The sequence below is a fragment of the Ctenopharyngodon idella genome, chromosome 7, assembly GCF_019924925.1.
Source record: "Ctenopharyngodon idella isolate HZGC_01 chromosome 7, HZGC01, whole genome shotgun sequence".
Lineage (NCBI taxonomy): Eukaryota > Metazoa > Chordata > Actinopteri > Cypriniformes > Xenocyprididae > Ctenopharyngodon > Ctenopharyngodon idella.
In genome coordinates this window covers 14,764,333-14,788,665 of record NC_067226.1, presented here as the reverse complement: position 1 = coordinate 14,788,665, position 24,333 = coordinate 14,764,333, and the positions used below count along the sequence as shown (strand labels likewise).

Here is a 24,333-nt window from a genome sequence, read left to right as displayed (position 1 = left end):
ACACTCTGCATCTACTCTTTTTGGACATGTTGTAGAGATCCATCTCTTCTAACACGGCCTAACAATCGTATTTATCATGAGATAAACTAATGCATCCTCAGAGCAATCTTTTGAAAAGGAAAGCTTGGAGCACACTGTCCGTGAATGGTCTTTCTGGGGATTATGGGAGCTCAGGATGAATGGCAGTACTGTAGTGTGGCTTCTGTTGAGGCAAACAAAGCCGGGCCTCTGTCAGTGTGAGAGGCCAGGAGGGGCTGCACAGAGGTCTGCTCTAAAGAAAAGCATGAATGAAACTGTGTGAGAGCGCAGATAGAGATCTGTGCTCTGGGCATGTCATAGTGCTGTCTGTCTACCACTAACACTCAGACAACTGACTGTGAATGGAGGAGCCACTACCACAGAGATGAGCCAATGAGATTGGGAGGTCTGAAGGGAAGGAGGGGCGCACTTTTGTCTTTCTGTCCTGCTCACAAAGGTGCGTTTGATGGACCTGGACAAACACACTCACATACTTCCTTCCTCAACAACACACAAGCACAGAAACTCTCTGCTCTCTCACACTTGAATCAACAAAACAAACATTTACAGTGCATTTGGCATCGACTCACCCCCAGCACAAGGCGCTGAGCAGTCAGAACGCACCACAGACCAGGTGTAGTTGTGCTTCTTCTCTGGATGGGGTAGAGTATACTCCCATGATACACCGGGATTTTTACCCTGAAGAAGAATCTGTGGAGGAGAGATGATCATAGGTCAGTATAATCAGGTTTCTGTCTATCCAAGTATACAGTACTATTTAAACAGTTGGAAAATTAAAAAATTTTCAGTAAGGATAGTAAGTAATTTATAATGTTTCAAAAGATTTCTATTTCAAATAAATGCTGTTCTTTTGAACTTTCTATTCATCAAGTAATCAAAATATATCAAGGTTTCCACAAAAATATTAAGCAGCACAACTGTTTTGTTACTTTTACTAATTTTTACTTTTATTTTTGATCAAATAAATGCAGCCGTGGTGATTATAAGAACCTTATTTCAAGAACATAAAAAAGTCTTATTGACCCCAAACAAACTGAAATAAAATATTTGAAGAATTAAATACACATCATGCATCAACTCTGTCTTTCAGAGCATGGGCACAACACTGACGCCACTTGTAGTCTGATTACCATATATGGACGATTTCAGTCATTTACATAACATTTTCAAACACCTAAATTATTGCTTCCGTCTGACAGAAACTGAATTTGTTGCTGAATGGCTTGTTAATGTTCTCGTATTTCAGCAAGGGAGAAGGTGCCAGAGCGTCTGGTGCTGTTTTGTGGCTCCACTGGGACTGAGAGATGACACCACAGTGTTCCTAGTGACGCTAAACTGGAGGGATGTTTGAATTACATTGTCTATGTGTTTGAACTGAAGCTTGTCAGCTTGGAAAATGGCACAAGTCGAACAAACTGTGGGTTGGGTGCATCTGAATATTTTCATATAGTGGTGTACAGTGAGACTTAATTTCCCACGCCGATTTACATCAATGTTTATGTTTCATTAGGACTGTATGGTATAGTTTTGGTGGCTGTTCCTGGAGAAGATGTTATAGCCATTCATGTAAGACTAGACCACAGAGGAAGTTCAGCAGGTTTCTCACTAAATCTGTGCCCAGGGCCATTGAGGACGGCCTGAGGATAACTCTAATGGAGTGGAAAAGCCCTCAGACAAGAAGAGGAGCTTTGTTTTTACTTAGGCTTTGCCACATGGGGATTTTCCTCAGACTATTTGTAATAAAAAATGCAATGACACTAAATTCACTGGAACTGGTAAACCACCAAAAACTATATATAGAAAGTACAAACAAAGCAGCTAAACAAAGATCGAATACTAAGGGTCACTGCACTCCTGAAGAGTTGCAGCAGTGTTTACACATGCCAACAGTAATTGCAAGGCAGCCCAAATTTCTCGTAAGTAAGAGTGCAAACTGAAGTAGTGGATTAGGCAGATGCCACCCAACCTCTAATTACTATGGATTTACCCTCAGTGAGTTAATGTTTTGAACAGGAAGAGTGTGGCAGGCTGCTGCTGATGTGGGAAGATTATCCTTAAGTCAGTCACAATAAACACAATAAATGCTCTTCAACCATTCAGATTATCAGGTTAGCTAAAACCATCCAATATCTTTACTCGCCAATCTTGGGTTCAGTTTAGTGTCATGACTATATGTTTTATATTAAGGGTGGAGAGGCATGAATATGTGTGCATTCATGTTTTTTGTTCAATGAGATGCAAGGGACCTGTAGAGGGGCAAAGCATCTATCAACAGAACATCAGAAGGTATAGTGTGAATCAAACGAAGGCGGTGTTTGAAGGTTAGAGAATTTCTGGAGGAAGTAAAACAAGTATATATTCAAAGACAGTGGCAAGTTAGCAACCTTTTTGGCTCACTTTCCTTCCAAGCATCCAGGCTGAATCTATTGCCCTGGAAGCGATCCATGAGACCCTGCACGCTAGCCTGTTCAAAGCTGGTCCAGATTTACAGTTGGCACTGAACACAGAGCAGCTATTCCAGAATCAGGCTCAGGAGGAGGTCTCTGATCCATCTGTGATCCAGCTAGCCATCTGACTATGGATACAACACATGGAGAAACTCTACCTCTTCTGATCCAGGGTCAAGACCCACATGAATCCTTGCACCATGTCTGTGCTCTGATATAGGAAGTCTAGAGTTTCAGTCTTAACATATGCAACAAGGATCACAATTTTGAATATCAACTCAACATGCAAACATCATTCCCCATCCAAATACTGCTTCCTTGTGTCTTATATTGTCTTACGTTGCAATAAAAGCTTCATTGCATGCATCTATCCCCATTCTCGCGCTAGATGTCCCCTCACTATCTTTCACCCTAGTGATTCTAAATAATTATGGAAAATCTGGGGCAATTACTGAACTCTGTTGAACAGCACCACTAAGACAGGTTCATTATCAAGCACTCCGAGTATAGGGTTACTACACAAAAATCCATCTGTGCCCTGTAGAAGTTCCTCCCTTCATGAAGAAAAATTAGTGGATGAAAGACTGATGAATGGGAGCATGGATACCACATCTAAAGGCCCCGATATACTTCAAGCAAAATCGAAGAATATACTGGTGTGATGTAATTTTGAAAAACAAAAATCAGGCCACAAAAAATAAATAAATAAATAAATAAAGTGAAGTGACATGTAGCCAAGTACGGTGTCCCATACTCAGAATTTGTGCTCTGCATTTCACCCATCCAAGTGCGCACACACAGCAGTGAGTATTGAACACACACACACACTGTGAACACACACCCGGGGCAGTGGGCAGCCATTTTGCTGTAGCTCCTGGGGAGCGATTGGGGGTTAGGTGCCTTGTTCTGTTCATTTACTACCCCCACATACATTTCCTGTCGGAACCCGCAATCTTCGGGTAATAAGTCCAACTCTAACCATTAGGCCACAACTGCCCACTGATACAATAGGGCTTTTCACACTTGAAATAGTTAACCCTGGGTCATTCTAAACCTGGGTAAATGGAATCCTGGGTTATCTTGCTTCACGTTTTACACTACATTTGCATATTTGTGGTGTCAGTGTCATAAACGCAGTACACGATCTGTTTACCAAGCTCTAGCATTGCGCATCTTCGTATTGTCGACAGTATTATCGAGTTTATACTGAATGGACATTTCGGACTATAAAGGTAAGAATGAAACGGTCTCTTCTTCACTCAAATTGTCGTGTTTTTTGACATTTTTTCTCTCAAATTCTGAATTTAATGTTTATATACAATATGCAGTGTTTCTGTGACTGTCTAAAGCATGTGAATATGAGGCACGCTATTGGTTATCCGTTGCTAAGCATCTAACACTGCATCTTTTCACACTGTACAAGTTTGGCACCGCTATGCGGAGTTATCACCGGGTGAAAAGCGATGCTAACCCCGCTTCTAAATTGAACGACGATAACCCAGGGTAAAGTGCAGTGTGAAAAGCCCTAATGAGTTCAAGTTCATTTGGAGTTTGGTTTTGGGATTTTAAAATACGCTGAACTTTCTGGAAAAGTTTGCCCTTCAAACTACAATTGGTCCATGGCAATTACGCAATAGGTAGGTGTTCTCCAGGGTTCCACCTTCTTTGATGTTTAAATCTTCTCTGGGTAATTTGTTCTGTTCAGTCCGGATCTGCTATAAGCTATGCTTGCTACAGGACTGATACAAGAATGTCAATACCTAAATGAATCTTAAAAGGTTGTTTCCATGAAGCATGTCAAGTTTGAAGGGAACCGTTCTGATATGTCTTGTCTAGTGCCTCTCAATCCACCTTGCTGAGCCGATTACAAGTTCTAGAACCAAGTCAAAGTGTACATTCACATTTCTTAAAGTGCATTTTCCTTGGAGTTCAATAAGGGTCTTGAAGCTGAAGTAGCAGAGTAGACTGAGAGATCCAGTCAAGCATAATTGACCAGCTGCTTCCCTCGAATTACGACCCCAAGCCTCTCTGATCTACTGAGTTCAATTGCAGAAATCTTAATCTTTTAATCTCTCTCTACCCTCCTCTTCTTTTTTAAATTACAGAGCATACTTAGAGAGATTAATGCCAACTCATCTGCAAATCAGACCTCTGCTGCCACTGCCCACCCTGGGGAAAACGTAATGAACAGAGGGCATGAAGGATAAAGGGGAATGCTACATGAACGTAACTCACAGGTGGAGTACAGTGCAGATCAAAGGCCAGTAAATAAGATAAAAATGAAAGTGTACTAAATGATGCATGTCTAACTTTTGTACAACTTACTTAGACAACACCACCTGCAATACCATCAAGACCAAATGGATTTTTAACAGTTTGAGGTGTTGGTAACAAAAGAAATTATGATTATGAGGACATATGATTACAAAGATTTTATGTAGCCTACCTAATGTATCTGCATTTGCTGTATCTGGTAAGTGAACAACAGAAAGACATCCAAACATGTTCATCTTACTTAGAGTTAAATTGACTCATTAACATTTTTACGGTGGTTACAACAAATATTTCAGAAAATATTCAGCAGCATAAATATCAAATGGTTTTGGTGCTACAGCATTATTCTTTATTTTAGTCTTATGTTGTCATGGTCATAACTTAATTTTCTCTACATCTTGATTTAACAAACGTCTTCTACTTGAAATCTTGACAAGATCTCAATTTATTTGTCCCTTAACCTCAATGTAAGCAAAGTTATTTTTCAGAGATAGACATAAAAGTTGTTTTCTCACTTTTTCTTCTTGGTCTGGTAACAAAATCCATGGTGGCCTTAACTACTATTTACATCAAAAATAAGTACAATGTACTTATTGTGTTCATATTGTATTGCAAAACACTTTTTATGATATTGAGGTGGGATACAGGTAAGGTTAGGGACAGGTTTGGTGGTATGGGTAGATTTAAGGGTGGTTTAAGGTGTAAGGGATGGGTCAACAGTGTAATTATAAATGTAATTACAGAAAGTAATTGCAGATGTAATTACATGCAGGTATTTATAAATATAAGTACAATGTAAAAACATGTATGTACACAATAAGTGCATTGTATCAAATATTAATTTAAATGTAAGTACATAGTGTTTAAGGCCACCAAATTTAAAGTGAGACCAAATCCATTTCTAATTGTAATGAATCATGCTGTAACATGAATGAGCAAATTCTCTTTCCGAGAACAAGCATAATGTTACATATCCCACAGAACTGATCTACTACAGTAGAACACAATGGTATAAAGGTTTAAATGATTCTTCTGAAATCTAATTATCTCTCTTTCCCATCTGCACTTCAGATCTGTGCAGATATATGAAGCGGCCCTACTATGACTTAACCTCAAAGGTCTTCTCAACCCATTTTCATCATGTAAAAGGTGCCCTGTGCTGCCCATTTTTAAGAGCACACAGTGCAGCGAGTTCAAAGCTTAGTGCCATTCACAATGTCGCACCGTTTGATCTTGAATCTCCACATACTGAAGATGAAAGTCACAATGACCATGTCGGCTCTGGCTTGCAATTAATCCCAAACAGAGGCGTTAGTCTGCCTGTTTGACTCATTTGTGTGCCTTCTTTTCTGTCTCTCTCTCTATCTTTCCCTCCTTTGTTTCTCATCTCTCTTGCCCACCCACTGTCCCTCAGCCTTGTTTTCATCTGACCGAATGGCCATGGTGCTCTTGCCAAGACCCTGTCATGGCTAATTCACTAACAGGTGTCAGGCCAGACGGGGACGGGGGTGACTCACTTCAAAGAGCAGGGTCTCATTAGTGGGGCCGGTGGCGTACAAGGTCTCAGGCCGGTTGAAAGAGCGCTGATAGTTGAACGTAGTGCCAGCAAACTGAAATTTGCCCGGCCAGTCCACTGTCCAATCCCCCGTCAGGTAGTAAGTGCCACGCTTCAGGCTGCGGACAGCCAGGTAGCTGGTAGAGATCTCCATCTCCTGCACCCTGATGCTCCTCGCTCCAGCAGGAACCATCACAACGGGATAATACTCTGAAGAGAGAGAAAAAGAGAAATAGGTTTGCCATGTCTGTTCACTTTTGCAGTTTATGCATTTTTTAGGCCTAGAGGGAACAGGCATCTTTGAGGTAATGCATTATCATCACATCCTTCAGTCAGAAGAGAGCAATGAGGTGCCAGACTGCAGAGCTCTTGCTGTGTAAGTGCTCTAAAAAATACATTGCCGTCTTCTGTTAAGTCTGAGTGAGGAAAGGAGCTCTAAAGTGGCACACAGACTTGTGTATACTGCAATATTTTTATTTTATTTAATTTTAGTCTCTGTGAACATATTTTATTTCATTATAGGCCACTAGTTCTAAACTATTTGGATCAAATCAGAACAATTAAGTACACCTAATTACAATCCCACCCAAAATTCAGTCCCTTTACCGGCTCTTCACACTATATACACCATTCAAAAGTTTGGGGTCAGTAAGAAATTTTTTTTTAATTAAAGAAATTTATATTTTTATTGAGCAATGATGCATTGAATTGTTCAATAATGACAGTAAAGCCATTTATAATATTTCAAATAAATGCTGTTCTTAAGAACTTCACATTCATCAAAAAGTCCTGAAATGTATCAAGGTTTCCAAAAAAAAATATTAAGCAACACAACATTTGTCGGAGAAGGTCAGAAGGTATGAAAGGTATGAAAGGAACACCCTCTACAAGCACCTTACCATTGGCTCTGTGCTGAAGGGTGTACTGGCCACTGTAGAACTTGCAGGTGGAGTTGTCTCCTTTACACACCCCACAGGCATCTAGAGAGGCCTTTGATCCCAACACCTGGTCACAGCCCACCGGCTACACAGGAAAAGTTATTAAAATGAAATTTTCAAACTCACATTCTCAGTTTAGCCCATTGGGCCTGTTGAAAATAACAAAATGCACATGTCAATCAATTAAAAAACCAATGAAAAATCAGTGGTAAATGTGATGCCAGAAATATGACTCATATATCTCAGAATCCGCATCTCCTCACATACCTCACATATCCCATCGATGCACACGCCTCCTTTGTTGTCAGAGCAAGACGTCCCATCTTTGACTTTGCTGGACATAGCGAAGAAAAAATCAAAGTCCTCAGCAATGCAGTACAGCTTGCAGATGTCCTCTTCTAGATAGGAGATGAATAGGGTCATTAGCTTCAGAGTGATTTTATGTTAGATCTTCTTAAGCTGTCCACTGGTACACTCAGCATGCTGCTATGAAGTTTCACGCATGAGGACATATGAAGCAATGATCTCATGAACATTTTTCAGACAAAATGCAGGTGGACATTTATGGGAAATGGAAAACAATTCTTTGAGACACATGCACAAACCCAGAAAAATCCATGATTACCATATATCACATTTAGTAGGTCAAGTAGTTTAAGTTTGAGTACTGGAATGCTCAAACACAAATTGCTGCATAAAAATAAAATAAATTAAAATAAAATAAAATAAAATATCTATCATGCATCTTTTATTCCTAGCAGACACAATGCAAATGTGTACTACTGTCTAGTGCTAATTACTGGGCATGTGTAAGCTGTGTGTGGTTGGCCGTGAAGCAACTGGAAGACTCACCATGATGTATAGAACATACCCACAAAACACATGTTGCACTAAAATTTAAAACTCTGTTACAAACGGACCCATAAAGATGGAATGCAAGAGGGGCGGCTCTATCCAACTCTCCCACCGAGAGAAAAATATGGACCTATCAGAGATGAATCTGCATCCACACTTCCCAGTCAGAAGAAACAGACCCAGGCTTATTCAATAGAGCAGGCCAGTATGAACTGTTAGATTTAGATTTTGTCCTTCTATCAGGAACATATTAGATCATAATTCTTGTGCTTTCACTTCAAAGTAAATCACTTCATTTGAATTCTGCAAAACCACAATGATGTTACAGGCTTAAAGGTGCAGCTGAAAGGGAAACCAAACAATAGTAAAAAATTTTAACAACAAAAGCTTAATTCTGATTAATTCCCCTAAAAGTAAACGCCAAGTGAAACTTATCAACAGAAGACGTCAGTGGTTAATCCAATTTGATCTAATGCCAAAAAGCCCAGTCAAACAGGGGCAAGTGCTTCCTAACACCTGTACTAGTCACTGAAAGTATCCCAAGGCCAGACATGATCTACTGATTAGAGCTCCAATTACCCCACTGACACCCCTGGATACCCCATGAGACAGCTCAGCATCTCCTCGCTAGTTCTTGTCATCAGTTTTAAGAAAACTGGCAGGGTGGTACCCAAATATTCTTATCCTTTTGCCTTTTTCACTCCCAGCCCGCTAGCTCATAAGAAAGCCCAAATACATAAACAGACTCAATGGGTCCTTTTCAGGTACAAACCTGCCTACCGGGTTGATCAGTGCACTGCGCTCACAGAACGAGTGGCTACATGTTTCCAGTCCAAATCCATCCACAGCTCAGTCAACACACATTAGGTGAGATGAATCGCTTGGGTGGAATATGTTTGTCCGATGTAACAATCTCAACACATATTGTCAGAAACAAATGGGCATGATTACTATTTAAAAACACACCTGTTCTAGCTGAGTCAGATATCAGAAGGTATTAAAACCTAAGTAGGCAAGGTCTAAGATGAATGTTTTTAGAGGTTTGTTGTAAGAATTTGTCTGACAAGGTTGCATATATCGTTCAAAAGTTTGACGTCAGTAAGACTTTTTTGAAAGAATTAATTACTTTTATTCAGCAAGGACACATTATATTTATAGAACATTTATAATGTTAGATTCAAATTCTATTTCAAATAAATGCTTTTCTTTTGAACTTTTTATTCATCTAAGAATACAGAAAAAAAAATGTCTCACAGTTTCCACAAAAATATTAAACAGTAAAACTGTTTTAAACATTGAAATTAATAATAAATGTTTTTTGAGCACCAAATCAGTTTATTAGAATGATTTCTGAAGGATCATCTGACACTGATGACTGGAAAAATGATGCTGAAAATTCAGTTTTCCTGTCACAGGAATAAATTTTATTCCTTATACAACAGTTATTTTAAATTGTAATAAAATTTCACAATATCACTGTTTTTACTGTATTTATTGATCAAATAATGCAGCAAATATTATATTATATTATATAATATTATATCTCACACATGCAGTAAACAAAGATGCATAGGGATTTTTAAGCCACTCTTCCACTCTCTTCCAACCGTTAACCCTTTCCTCGCCATTGACGGAATTTTCCATCATTTATGACAACACTTTCCCGGCACTGAAGGAAATTTCCGCCAATCCATGTTTTCACTGTTATGTGGTAGGGGGCGCTATTACACATCTTCTGAAATAGTGCAGAATCTCCAGATCAAAACACAGGCAAAAAGTCGCTGAAAAAAGCGATAAAAGCATTGCTTACGCACATGTAAAATAACGTGATCATCAAACATTAAACAGCATATAAATCAAAACTGCCTAATGTTACTGAATGAAACGTTGACCCAGGATGAGCTATAGGACTGTGCAAGCTTTGGGGGTGTTGATGGAAGCAATCTACTCCATCTATGTTTTGATCATTGTTCTGAATCTGATCGCAATTTTCTCTGCTTATTGTTCAAAATGTTGCTTTTTTTATGAAACTTGCCCATGTTCAAGTGTTGATTAAAAAAAAAGAATGCATGAACCTAGAATAAAATGTTTTTTTTTTTTTTTTTGTTTGTTTGTTTGTTTTTTTAAAGCAGAGGCTCTGTTCTTTCTTTTGATATATTGCATGTTCAGATAATCATATCAAAAAATATTCTGGAGGCCATGAAAGTTTTGTGAAAATGATCAAAAATGCTGGTGGTGGCTGGCAAAAAAAAACGCTGGTGGGGAAAGAGGTAATGAGACATTTGCTTTTGTTCGTAATTAATGCGTTAAGGCCCAAATATCTCCCATACCTTCCACTTTGGTGTATGGCTTCCATTTGTAGTACCATCCCCTGAAGGGTTTGCTGTTGTACTCGGCGCACTGCTGAGCTCTGAAGTCCACTCCATTGGGCTGGCATGGCTTGGTGTTACACAGCTGGTGCTGTCGACTGGGGCCTTGGCAGAACTTGCCGTTGTGCTGTGGGCTTGGGTGAAACAACCAGCAATTAGCACAAGCGAACATGGAAGCAGGGAAAGAGAGAGAGAAGAAGAGAAGAAACAGATGTGCCTGAGCAAGCATTCAACATGCGAGTGGAATGACAGCCATTCAGTATTTTTTGGAAGAGGGGCTGGTGAGATACATTTCATATGATGTGCATTAGCATCTGCACTAAGAGAATGTCTTTGTGTGTTATCTGTGATGTGTCTGACTGAAACACATCCCAACTGACAGCTGTAAAAGATATAACGTGTTTGGGATGCAATTCCATTCATGACTTGGACTCGCTTGTGTTTTCAACAGCAATGATTTTTGAATTTTGAATTTTGAACAAGACAACACACAGCTGTGCTGATCTACTTTACACATTGTGTAATCTGAGTAAACTTGCTTCCCCATTGCATTCAAATGGGAAACCTGGTTGAAAATGTTTTGTTTTGGATGCTGTTAACTACACTGTCAGAAAAATGTACAAAAATTGTCAGCTTGTCACTGGGGCAGTACCCTTAAAAGGACAACCTCACACCTTATCTACCCTCAAAAGGTGCATTTTAGTACCTTAGAGTAGTAATAGGCTATATGTTCTCTTAAGGTACTACTATGAACTTTTTTTCTGGTGAACAATATCACTATGCTGATTCAACAAAAAACAACTACCACATTAACATAAACCTGCTTGGACCAGCATGAAAATTAATTCATTCATCTTTATTCTTTGAAACCTGTAATGACCGACTCTTGCACACAAGGCTGGATATCATAAAAGGTCAGCTCTCAGGCTCTGGACTGTGCATTCGAACCGTCACCCTGAGGCAGCTGGAGGCTAGAGAAGAGCGGCAGCCTCCTCCCAATGCCACAGGAATGCTTGCGAGTGCCACATAACAGTCACCATCTTTCCTGCAGCTCCTGTAACTTAGGCTGTGAGAGCAGAGGCATGCTTGTGGCATGGCTGCATGTTTTAAAGTGGAAGACTCTTGGGTACCCTCTTGTAGCCTAACCTCAAAGCAAAGGACTGTGCAATGTGTGTGTGTCTGTGCATGTTCTTTTAGTCTCTGGCCTTTAGCTTTTTATTGCATGTTCACACTTGAGGTTAGGAAACCACTCACGGAGAGAACAGATGAGTCTTAAAAATCACTCATCATCTTTATGCATGTACAGTGATCAAACACGTGGGGAAAACACAAACAGTGAGATAAACGAATAGCTGTTAATCTCAAAAATGACAACATACTTCTATTGTCTAGAGCAGGCTTTTTCAAACTGTGGGTCATGACCTGCTGGTGGGTTGAAGAGTGGGAATAAGTGGGACACTAGAATGGTGGTGCATTCAGCTGCAGTGAAAACAAACATACAGAGTGACTTATCGAACAAATTACTCTAAAGAGTTTTATATTGCCTGAAATAAGATCTGTGATTAACACAGGTTCAAAATATTTTCACGTTTTATTTTAGAACATAAAATACAGCAGAGATTTTTTTTTTTTTTTTTTTGCAGTTGTTAAAGGATTAGTCCACTTCAGAATTAAAATTTACTGATAATTTACTCACCCCCATGTCATCCAAGATGTTTGTCTTTCTTTCTTCAATCGAAAAGAAATTACGGTTTTTGAGGAAAACATTCCAGGATTTTTCTCCATATAGTGGACTTCAACGGCTACCAATGGATTAAACTTCAAAGGGCTCTAGACGATCCCAGCCAAGGAATAAGTGTTATCTTATCTAGCGAAACGATCTGTCATTTTCTAAAAAAAAATTAAAAATTATATACTTTTTAAGCACAAATGCTTGTCTTGCACTGCTCTGCGATCCGTTACGCATTACGTAATCACATTGGAAAGGTCATGCATGATGTAGGCGGAAGTACAGCGGTAGGGCAAAAAACTCCATCTCATTTTCTTCTTAAACTTCTTAAACTTCTTAAACACTTGCTCGGTACTTCCGCCTACGTCACGCGTGACCTTTCCAACATGATTACTTAATGCGTGGCGCACCACAGAGCAGTGCAAGATGAGCATTTGTGGTTAAAAAGTATATACATTTTTATTTTTTGTGGGAAAATGACAGATCGTTTCGCTAGATAAGACCCTTATTCCTCGGCTGGGATCGTGTAGAACCCTTTGAAGCTGCACTGAAACTGCAATTTGGACCTTCAACCCGTTGTACCCCAGTGAAGTACACTATATGGAGAAAAATCCTGGAATGTTTTCCTCAAAAACCAAAATTTCTTTTCGACTGAAGAAAGAAAGACATAAACATCTTGAATGACATGGGGTGAGTAAATTATCAGGAAATTTCAATTCTGAAGTGAACTAATCCTTTAACAAGTGGCTAAATAGAAGATTGTTGGGGGCATTAAACATCATGGCAAAAATCAAAACTCATCTACTTGCAATTTTACAACCATGTTGTGTTTATACTTGCACTCTTCAAATTAAACCAAGGAACTAATTTGTAGGCTTTAATTACTGTTACTGTAATGTTTTCTTTTTTATTATGTCACTAATATGTTTTTGGTAAATCTCAAGACTGAAAGAGGCAGGGAACTCTAGATCTATGGGTGTATAAACACACTGCAGTTGAAAATTATTACATTTTTCAAAAGTCAATGAGATCAATGATAGTCTAACAGTGCTGTCAGATGGCTGTTTGTGCATGTCTGCTTTTGTTTTTGGAGCAGGTTTTCAGGCTGATCCTATTAGAGTTTTACTATGGCTCCATATGGTAGAGCACTTACAACAACACACAAAGCACAGAAAGAGATTGAGAGAAAAGGGAAGGATAAGTGTAGGTTTTCTGATTAGTCATTTAAAAACAACTGCACCCAAATTAATTTTGACACAAAGTTGTTGGCAAAAGGAAAATTATTCTCTCTTTCTCTCTATCAACAAGACTTTGCAGCATTGTTTTGAATCTGGGGAATGGTAAATCTCTGAACAGCAGCACTGGGTGCAAACTTTAGAGAAAACAAGGTCACCCTGTCTGTCTGCTTGCCTGAATCCCCCCCAAAAACCCCACCTAGACCCACATCCTTCTCTATCCCACTCTCTCAATACATCACCCATCACTAAGACTCCCATCTTTAATCAAACCCTCATTATGCCCACACTCTTAGCCATTAGGTATCCACTTTAAAGTCAAGTCAGTAAAACAGACCCCTCCACATATAAATAAACAATACCAAACAATGATGTAATGAAATTTAATCGTTTGTTTGTTAGAGGCTTTCCGGAGTCCTGAGGGTGATTATACATGCATCCTACTCTTTCAACTTTGGCCTCTGGTAATGGTGCATTAATGCTACCCATATTCTGCTAGTTAACAATATTTCCTGTACACTAAACAAACTTCAAAAAGGCAATCCCATCAACAACAATGTCCACTAGGCTGTTGCCAAGAGACATATTTCTCAAACTCTCATATCAAAGACACATGAACCTGTAAATCTGGCAGCTGAGTATGGATACAGTCGAGGGAGCACATTTATCAGATCATTTTTATTGATAAATGTTATTTGAGTGAGATGACATCTCTTGCCTTTGGCTTCAACAGCTGTCTCCTGAGGAACTTATACTGAAGTGATGAGTACGGGGATTCCCCTTGAACCTCACCGCCACAAACAGAAGACATACCAACACATATTCTGCTGCAGGTGCTGTCTGAGAGACGTAAGGGAAGTTTATCCATCAAAATGCCTCTTTTGAAAAGTGTTCTCGATCATTTCCGAGTGAAATGATACAGAAAAAATGTTCTGATCCACATGAACTCTGAATTTCATACAGAATGCAGGCGGATATTCGTGGTGTGCACCTCATAAATATGTGTAAACAGATGAGAAGAGAAGTCAGTTACAATGACCATGGTTCACTTGACTGCAGGATGAAAAGCCACAATATCCCCTTATTTTTATTGAACCATGAGGGGGGGTCACACTGATAGCAAAAACAGAGAAAATGGAGACTAATACCTCCCCAAAATCTCAGATTATAGTGCAAATTCTGCCTTAAAAGCAAACCCATCTAACAGATTCACTGCACCCTAAGCCTCTCTTAGTGGATCAGACACCATTGGACTAATACAGACAAACAGAATCAGGACAACAACAAAAAAAAAGAGAGAGAGAGAAAACATTCACACGGAAAGCACTTCAGTGTCTATCCCCGTGTAATATTAATTTAATCAGAAACTGTGGGGTAAAAAATATTCTCACCATTTCTTTTTCCAAATTAAATACAACATATCAAAAACTTAACCATATTTAGGTAATTGTAAAGGTTTCTAACCAGCATAATCTGAATTCAAAAACAGCTTTCATGCAATAATGTGGAAAATGCCTACTTTTTTTTTTTTTTCGTCCTGAAATGTGCTTTTAAAATGCAATCATTTTGCAACATCTCTAAATGTTGTGCATCTATGAGAAGGATCTTTAAATCAAAACCAGGATCCTACATAAGCACATTATATGAGATCACAATGCATAATATAGATCATGTGTTCCCAATCTAATATTTCATATGTACCCTTTCTGGGCTGGGTATTTGCAAGGCTTTAATTGAGTTCTCTACCTCACATCATATCACTTTGAATAGTTTCTTTCTTGCTTTCTTGCTTTCTTTACTGGAACTGTTCGTGTCAGACATGTTGGTCTGGCTGTCTAAGGCATTATAAGTATTTCCTATTCCAACAGAAATATGTTAAGATGCTCTAGACAGCCAAATGTTGATGAAGCACAATCCCATGTTCCATCAGCTTGACCAAACCACATGTAGAGCCACCTGCGGTCTATAAAAACCCAATCTCAAATAAACCTGCCACCACATACAGAGAGGAAGCACCTGAACCTAAATGCACAAAAACTACATCTACTATTTGACAGACACTCACATCTTGAACAATCCTGCTTTATATTATATACCTTAAATGCAATGTAAGTTGCTCTGGATAAAAGCATATGCCAAATGTTTTAATATTCATTTACGTATTTGTTAATTTATTGTTTGTTTGTTTAAATGGCTTCCATTTTCATTCTTTCTGGTGCTGCAATCATTATATAGTGTATGTGTCTGTGTACTCTGTAGATACACTGACCTTGTGTGTTCATTAGAGGGCATTCTAAATGGTGAACCCTTGACATACTCATTAAGTGAGTACACTTAATCCAAGATTATGCAGAGTGTCAAAGTTCAGGGCGTAATCTATGAGTCGCAGTGGGTCAGTTGGTCAGAAAACACATGTGTTTCCACCACTCAGCTAATCTACCATTCATGGCAGCCTAATGATAAAAAAGTGCCGTTCACTTCTCACTGCAGTAGCAATTTTAATTAGCATAAACAACCTGCCACAGCACAATATTTTAAAAAACTTATTTTGCAATCGAAAGCCATGTTTATCTGGATTTCCTCTCTAACACAAACACAAACTGAATTTAACACCCTGTTCTTCAAATGCATAATGGTTCATTCAAAATACGATAATGATGTCTCAATATCTGAATGAGTCTGAAGAACAGTGTCTGAAACTTTGAGTTGTTGGTTACCTGGGGCTGTTGCATGATCTCTCTCGGTACATGACTCCTCCACCACAGGTACGCGAACAGTCGGACCACTCAGACCAGCCCGACCACTGGCCATGTACAGCTCTAGGACCATGATCACCAAATTTGACACACTGTCCTCTCCGGCACCACTGCATAATGGGAAAGAAAAAGAAAGGCCATCTCACCTTGATCAGTAATGTATGAAAACCTCTTTCTTCCTCAGATTAAAAAAAAAAAGTTACCTACCACATTTTTTTCTTTATTTTTCATATTGTGACTTTATATCTTGCAATTACGACCTTGCAATCTCGCAATGTTATATTATATGTCACAATCTTGCGATTATGACTATTTCTCAGTTTTATATTATTTCACAAGTCTAACTTTATATCTTATAGTGTGGCTTTATATCTCATTTTAGACTTGGCTCATATCTCGTTATCTTATAATTAGTGAGATAATAATTTGTATCTGAGGCATAAAAATGTGTTTACATTTTTAAACTGATCTCTTTCATGTAAAACAGAAGGTATGAGAGGGGATGTGAAGTAAAGGAGAGAGTGTATCTGCTGAGGAGATCTTGAGCCTGCTGGTTTGGGATGGAGCCCAGAGTTACACCTGGAGAGCAGGACTAGGCCCAGCCAAGCCACACAGTCCCACACATCAGCACCTCTAACCCTCATCCCCATCAACCAGTGGAAAGGCACGCAGGACCAACCGTCCTTATGGAACATTTACACAAAGCAGAGAACAATACTGCAGGTGTGCATGAAGAAAGATGCAGAGAGAGACTGGTCAGTCTGTATTCATCCTTAATGGTGGTTCAGTGAGTTCAGACAGAAAAAGGGTGAACAGACAATCACTCACTCACCATGTCTAGTCCACAGATGGTGCCCTCGGCAGCAGGCATGAACTTGGTCTCACAACGGTGCCCTGTTCTGTGGCACCACAACGATTTACAGATGTCCTGGTGGGCACAAACATACAGAAAGCACAGTCAAAGACGAGCCTACTCCCACTGGGAACCCTTCAACCTCCTTGGCTTGCACCTCGCCATGCCGACCTCTTGTTTCTACAGCAACGGCCAATCAACTTTCCCAACAAATAAAAAAGCCTGTCAAAATCAATCACTGTGCTGCCCAAAAGAAACACGCTATTATCATTGCATTTTGTTTCTTCCCACAATACAACGATAATAATGGGTGATGAGGGGTTGGGAGACCGGCCACTGCTGGCTGACGGCCCGATTGCATCTGGCAGACAGTGAAGGAGAGTCGTGGTTTACAATAGCTAGCAACACTGGACTCTGGATCACCGGGTAGCTAACATTACTAGCTCCCACGGCTAATTACATCTTAACGACTTTGTGACAAGGACTGGATGGCTTGGTGGGACAGAAAACAAAAACAGTGGGTTTTATCTCCGCAGTCATTCTTAATTAAGATGTACAGCTGCCTTCCATCGAGGTCGACGTTCAAGACTCTTTTCAGCGCACGTACAAGGTCTCAGAAGAGCACAAAAGCAACAGAGATCTCTCAAAGAGGAAGTCCATAGCACGAGAGCTAATCCCACAGATAGACTCTCGCAATGTTCATTTCCCAAGCATAACTATTTGCATATCAATGTGTGCGTTAGACGCTAAAGTCTACAGCAGATGCCAAAGGGGGCCCTGTCCATCTTTGTTGAACCTTTGTACATGGACTGTGAATGAAGACTTAGAGTAGATTTTGAGGCAATGGGTTTCCTCTCAGTAGTTCATTTTCTTTCCAAAGCTCAGATGTGTGTTTGTGTTGACCATGACGTCTCTATACACAAACATTACAGGTTAGAGCACATTTAAATATCTGAGACCCCAAATGAACTCAGTCTCTGTGAATTCTGTTGTGGCATTGTGTTTTGTCAAAAGGATTGATTGAAGCTGAATTGTTTAACATCATCATCATTTGATGATTCCAACATGTGTTCAAACAAATTTAAAAGCATATTTTGAAGAACTATGGGTTACCTTTACAAAATCCAGGCTGCACAGTTTGGCCTTTGAGCCAAACTGCCATTTGCACTGTATATCGGCATCGTACAGCTGACCTGGAAGCTGCTCAGGGTACTTGTACTGGCTTATTTGCTTGGGCTCATCCACTAGACACGAAGCCTGAGCTGTACTGTGAACACAAATGCATGCAAAGACATATGAACATGGAAACAGGCATTAAAAAATTACCCTATTATATGTATCTCAAACGGGTAAAATTTTGTATTATGTATATATATTAAGTAAAATATTAAATAATTTTATAATAAATAAATAATTTATCGAAATATATTATTAAATAAATAATGTAATATATTAACAGGGGTGCACATAACTGGTGCGCAGGTGTAAAAATAAACGCTGTGCACCAGAAAACATGGAGGGAAGTGCTTTTGAGTAGGCTACCAACATTTCTGGGGACCGGTTCTCAGGGACACGTTTACTTACTGGAGTAGGATTTTTCTCCATCTCTGGTAAGATAGCAATCATGATGATAAGTGTGTTCTTTAATTATTAGGGGTGCAACAGATCGCAGTTAATCTGTGATAAAGCCCAACGGTTTGGCACGCATGTGATTTGCGGATTAACGGCTAAGTTTAACCGTCATAGAGTGAAAGTTTATCATTTGGACGTGTTTTGTCTCGCCAATTAACACATTCAAACGATTTTAAAAGCGGAAGAAGAGGCGAAAATCGGGACTCGTGAGCCACTCCCGAAGCTCGCGCACGCAGACTGAGAGTGAGAAAGAGGGGGGCAGTTTCAAACAGAACACCAAATTGATTCCTCTTTCGCTTGAACGGACACATACGCAAAAAATGAAAGCTGTCAAAATACCTGTCTCGGCAAGTATTCTCTTGGTTATATCATTAGCGAACAGTTGAGAAAGAAAGCGGATGTGTGTCAGTATATTCAGTCAGTGCATGTGTATTCCATCTTAAAGTGACAGCAGCAGCCTAATATTCTTGCTGTTGTCTGTGTCATTAATGTTAATAAAAAAAATTAAAAAAAAAAAAACATCATTATCATCATCTACCATGTTCAAAAGAAAAGAAGATAGTGAGGAGAGCAAAGTGTGAGTACCAAGCAACATCTCCAGGTGCTCCCTTGAGAACCAGACCAAAAAGTTATGCACACCCCTGTATATTAACATGCATTTTTTCAATATATTTACATATATTGCATATCCATCTATCTATAAGCCAAAATTATATATATGTTTCTAAAATATACTAATATACTACTTTTTGTCTGATGGTGAATATAATAATATGTGAAGTGAAAGTTTACCCTAAAAATCGGTTCAGGTATTGCCGACTACAGGCAGACCATGAGAAAACACCATTATTCCCAGCCAATGTGGGAGACATTATGTTTCCTTCAGTCTTCCGGCAGGGATTCCCCTCTCCGTCATGGATCATTCCAAAACTGGGGCAAAAAAAAAAAAAAAAGGAGGGAGCAAAAGAGGGAGAGATGGAGATCGTGAGTTTTACCCAGTGAGACTATTAATGTACAACCTCAGGACAGAAACCACTCCCTGAGTCAGGTGGGACATTACCTCTATAACTGAAAACTCTTTCATCCCACAAACCTCTTCAATAATCTCTGTATTCTACTGACTGACTGAAATGTGTGATTCACACTCACACATTCACATACTAAATTTCATCAGCCCTGTGAGAATCAGACCAATTAATGCATCAAAATAAACATATGCACTATAGTCACGAAAGAACAGTATTTTTTTAATAAATGACCACTCCTCAATAAATGTGTGGTTAATGACTGTTGGCCGGTGAAGATTTTGCCCCAAACACCATACACATTGGAGGTGCACGTGTCCATTTAATTTGACCAAAATGTTTGAATCACTGAGAATAACAAATCCCACAACATGTTATCAGCCTGGTGGTTCTCCAGGATAGATTTTGTTCCAGTTTATGTTGAGAATATGCCAAAGGACTAAAGGACTCAAAATACGGCTGTCATAAAAACAAAGTCTCAGACGAACAACATAAACTTCCCCTTATCACAATGGCAACCGGCAAACACAAACAAAATGTTTGCCTGTTGCACAGCATATGGTTTCCCAAATTGAAATTGTATGGGACCTGAAAGAATGAGTGAACGTACTTATGTCCTGACTCGTGGGCGATAGTGAAAGCGAGACCCAGCCCTGTGTCTTCATTAATCGTGCAGCTACGATATTTGCTACACATCCCACTTATTGGAGCAAAACCTGCAGACAGAAAGAAACAGCAAAACATGGGTGGAAGAAGATTGATGTATGTTGGGAACGTGAATCAAATTGATTGCTTACAAAAACATTACAATCCAAGATGTCTGGATTAAAAAACAGTAATGCATGATTTAAGTATCACTAAACACACCACGTTTTCAAACCTATAGAATTTAAACAAGGATCCTATTACTTTCAGACTATTTTTCTGACTGCATGGTCTCAGAAAAAGCTTTGGCTTGAGTTTCATATCATACAGAGGCAATTTAAAAGCAGTGCGCTCCCCTTTGCCATACATTCAAAGGAGTGCATACTTGTGGTTTGGAGCTTCAGAGCTGAATTCATTACATTTGGCTGACGCCTCTATAGTAAAAACCGAGAAAAAAAAAAAAAACTGCCAACTGACTGCAAAGTGGATTTGAGCTTTCTTGGATTCATTCAGGTGAAGTTCTCTGCCTGAGGGCAGACTTGGACACACATCACCAACCACAAGCTCTTTCTAACCTTGGCATTGTGTAATTCAGCCTCCTGCAACTCGATTAGCCACTGACATCACAACACATGACCCATTTCTGCTGCTGGATGGTGAATGTCAAGTGTCTTACCCAAGGTGTCACAAGGTTCATTCTTCCAGGAGCAGATGTCCAGCCCCGTCAACAGTATAGCATGGTCGTGCCGCTTGCCATTTTTACCTATCAGGCCTGATTGCCACTGGCAGAAGCTGTTGAGGGATTGGTCTGCGTGGTGGTTGATAGACAGGCCCAGCTGACAGCAGTGAAACCGAGAGAGATGAAGTGTTCAGAGGGGTGGTGAGAGAGAGATAAGAGAGTAATGAATGATCAGGCATCTGTCATGTATGAAAGAAATGGAAAAAAGACTGGGATTCTTAAAAAAAAAAAAAAAAAAAATCAAATTACACATCAAATTTACCTTTAATGAGAATAAATTAGCTATAGTGACAGGTGTTTCCTGCACTATTTAGCGCAAAAGCAAATTAAATCATATTTTGCATCAATTATTCACTGTAAACCCTAATAAGTTGAGACTACTCAAATGATTTAAGGAAAGTGATTCCCTCAGTTCAATTGAGTAATGGGGAAATTGACAACTCAATTTAATTGAGTTGACCTAATGTGGTCTTTTCATTTAATTAACTTAAATGTTTAAGTACAGATAACTTAAAAGCAAATAATAATGTCAAGAAATGTCTTTCTGTTGAGTTGTCCTCACGGACTTCACTCAAAAACAGTTTTTTTAATGAATCAAAAACATACAGTGAGAGTCAGTTTATTCCTATTCATGAACAAACTAATCTTGTGAGCCAATTCTTTTTGTGAATCAAAATCATACAGCATGATCAGTATAGCATGATTCCTGAATTAATGACTCTTATGAGATGATTCTTTGCAGTGAATAAAAACATACAGCGACCAGTTATTCTGATTCCCAAACAAATTACTTTTAAATCAATCAAAAACAAACAGTACGACTAAACACTTTTTCAAAAAACACTCTTATAAGCCAGTTATTTTTAGTTAATAGTTGAAAAAGACAAGTTACTGGTTGGAATCATCAGAGTGGTTACTGAATCAACAACTGACTCACATTGTTTTAATTGATGTCCATATCATAAAAGTTATCTTCTAGTATCATAACCGATCGGATGGATGGATGGAAACTGTACATGTATGTATTTAACCATGTATGTATGTATGTATGTATGTATGTATCTTACCGGATCTTTCTCAAGTAGCAGGAGGCTGACGACAACAATGTTGATATCATTTCCAATCGTTCCATCTTTGAAAAGACTGGAGACCTGTTTAGCACAACAACACTTTGCATATAACTATAGGAAGAAGTAAATGTTGCACTGAACATGCCGGATCAAAGTGTCTTCTCAATAACAATGCTGCTGATAACTCTGCTCACCATGTTCATGACAGTAAGGACATAAGTAGTGACGTTGTCTCTTCCATGTTTCTCCAGCATCTTCCTGTCTGCCACCACCAGAGTTTCCACGTTCAGACCACCCTCTTTGCTCGATGTAATCTCTGAGCGTTTCACCCGGCTTTGCAGCTCGAACTCATCAGGCATGAAAAAATGATCCTCTGTAGGAGGCTTGGGAGTATCTGTAGTTAGGATGAGGTTGAGAGTGATAAAAGTACGGAAACTCATGAAAAAAAGTTAGAAAAACTGGAAATTGCCTCAGATAACCACTTTTCCTTTTTCCAAGCTTGCTCCCTGATAAAAGTGCCAGAGAGGTGATGACAGACCAGGAAATACACAGTCATTAACTTCACATGCTGTTTCCGAGCTTTCATTCATTTCCATACAAAAGATGATAATAACTTTTGGAATCAATCTAAATATCTTAGAGGGCTTTGCTGTTATACACATACTAACAAATTCTACAAGTAAATCATGTGTGATGTGCTTTCCATCTACATATAGCTCAAAGGAAATTCCCTTACATACATTGCTTGCGGCGTCCGCAGAAGTGTTGTCTCTGGAGCTTTCCGTGCTGGTAGTCATGGTGACTGTGACGTTGATGATGGCGGTGGTCCTCGTAGGGGTTGTTTGGTTTAAAGCCGCTAGTCCAGTCAGTCTTATCAGCGTGCACTCTGCGCTCAGCTGATCGCTTGTAGATGACATGTGGGTGATGTCCAGAGGGGGCGCTGTAGTTGTGTCGTAAAGCCAAATGCTGCGGTAGCGGAGTGATGAGAAGTTCCTCACCGGAGAACCGGATCAGACCTGACTGCAGAGTACAGAGAAAGAGGAAGCTATGAGTAGCTAACCATATAATAACAAACAATGAGGTTAGACTCCATGTCAGAGGTATATACACTACTGTGCTGGTCTGGGGTCAGCAAGATTTGTTAATGTTTCCTAGTATCTAATGTTCACCAAGGCTGCAAATTTTATTTGATCAAAAATACAGTAAAGTGTAACATGAGAAATCATAAGCTGATTTAGTGTTAAAGAAACATTTTTTTCAATGTTGAAAACAGTTGTGCAGCTTAATATTTCTACATTTGTTTCAAGATTTTTTGATGAATAGAAAGTTCAAAAGAGCATTAATTTGAAATAGAAATCTTTTGTAACATTATAGATGTCTTTACTGTCAATTTGATCAATTTGATGCATCATTGCTGAATAAAAGTATTAATTTCTTTCAAATTTTCTTTTCTCTTTATATGACTGTTATTAAAAGTCTATATGATTTTATCTAAATAAATTCAAAATACATTAAATGTTTAAATGCTTTATAAATCTTGGCATCACAACATTATTGTGTACAGTAAGAAAAATAAATTTTGAGATTTGCTAAATATTACATTTAACAGTTTCTTTATTAGTGTTTTAAAGATAAACTTTAAGTGAGGGTTAGATGATGGCAAAGGTAATCTAAATGTAAAAATAGGTGCAATGAGCATAAACAATTAAATATCCAGTATTGGCTGATATATATCCAATATATACAAAATTGTTCGGTAACACTTTATTTTAGGGTATTTTAACTAGTTGCTTATTAGCATGCATATTACTAGAATATTAGCTGCTTATTAGTAATTAATAAGGAAATATTAATGCCTTATTCTGCATGACCTTATTCTACATTCTTAATCCTACCCAATACCTAAACTTAACAACTAACTAATAACTATTAATAAGCAGTAAATTAGGAGTTTATTGAGGGAAAAGTCGTAGTTAATAGTGAATACATGTTCCCTATACTAAAGTGTTACCAATTGTTCTCTAATATAGGTTGATAACTGATAGAGTACCGGTATATTGTGCATCTCTAATTTCCAATATAGCAGACTAAGGGAATATCCAAGTTGCGCTCTATCGACAGCATCTTCTGCACATTACACAGTAATTGCCCAAAAGATTTCCATTGCAAACA

At 38.9% G+C, this 24,333-nt stretch overlaps 1 protein-coding gene across 2 annotated transcripts in view; it reads right to left on the bottom strand.

The window, feature by feature from the left end:
• The window catches only part of adamts18 (ADAM metallopeptidase with thrombospondin type 1 motif, 18), a 57,447-nt gene that overhangs the window by 14,125 nt on the left and 18,989 nt on the right, over positions 1-24,333 (bottom strand). Inside the window, exons 4-17 of one of the 2 annotated variants that reach the window (XM_051901377.1) lie at positions 22,902-23,181; positions 22,356-22,555; positions 22,159-22,242; positions 21,029-21,188; positions 20,318-20,423; positions 19,475-19,612; positions 18,164-18,317; positions 17,030-17,125; positions 16,159-16,307; positions 10,439-10,611; positions 7,521-7,651; positions 7,215-7,338; positions 6,278-6,525; positions 609-729 (exon numbers count right to left, since the gene is read on the bottom strand). In XM_051901377.1, the coding sequence (XP_051757337.1) occupies positions 609-729; positions 6,278-6,525; positions 7,215-7,338; positions 7,521-7,651; positions 10,439-10,611; positions 16,159-16,307; positions 17,030-17,125; positions 18,164-18,317; positions 19,475-19,612; positions 20,318-20,423; positions 21,029-21,188; positions 22,159-22,242; positions 22,356-22,555; positions 22,902-23,181 (2,164 nt within the window). Of the gene's footprint in view, positions 1-608; positions 730-6,277; positions 6,526-7,214; positions 7,339-7,520; positions 7,652-10,438; positions 10,612-16,158; positions 16,308-17,029; positions 17,126-18,163; positions 18,318-19,474; positions 19,613-20,317; positions 20,424-21,028; positions 21,189-22,158; positions 22,243-22,355; positions 22,556-22,897; positions 23,182-24,333 lie in introns of those variants that run through there. The other variant, XM_051901378.1, reaches the window with a different exon arrangement.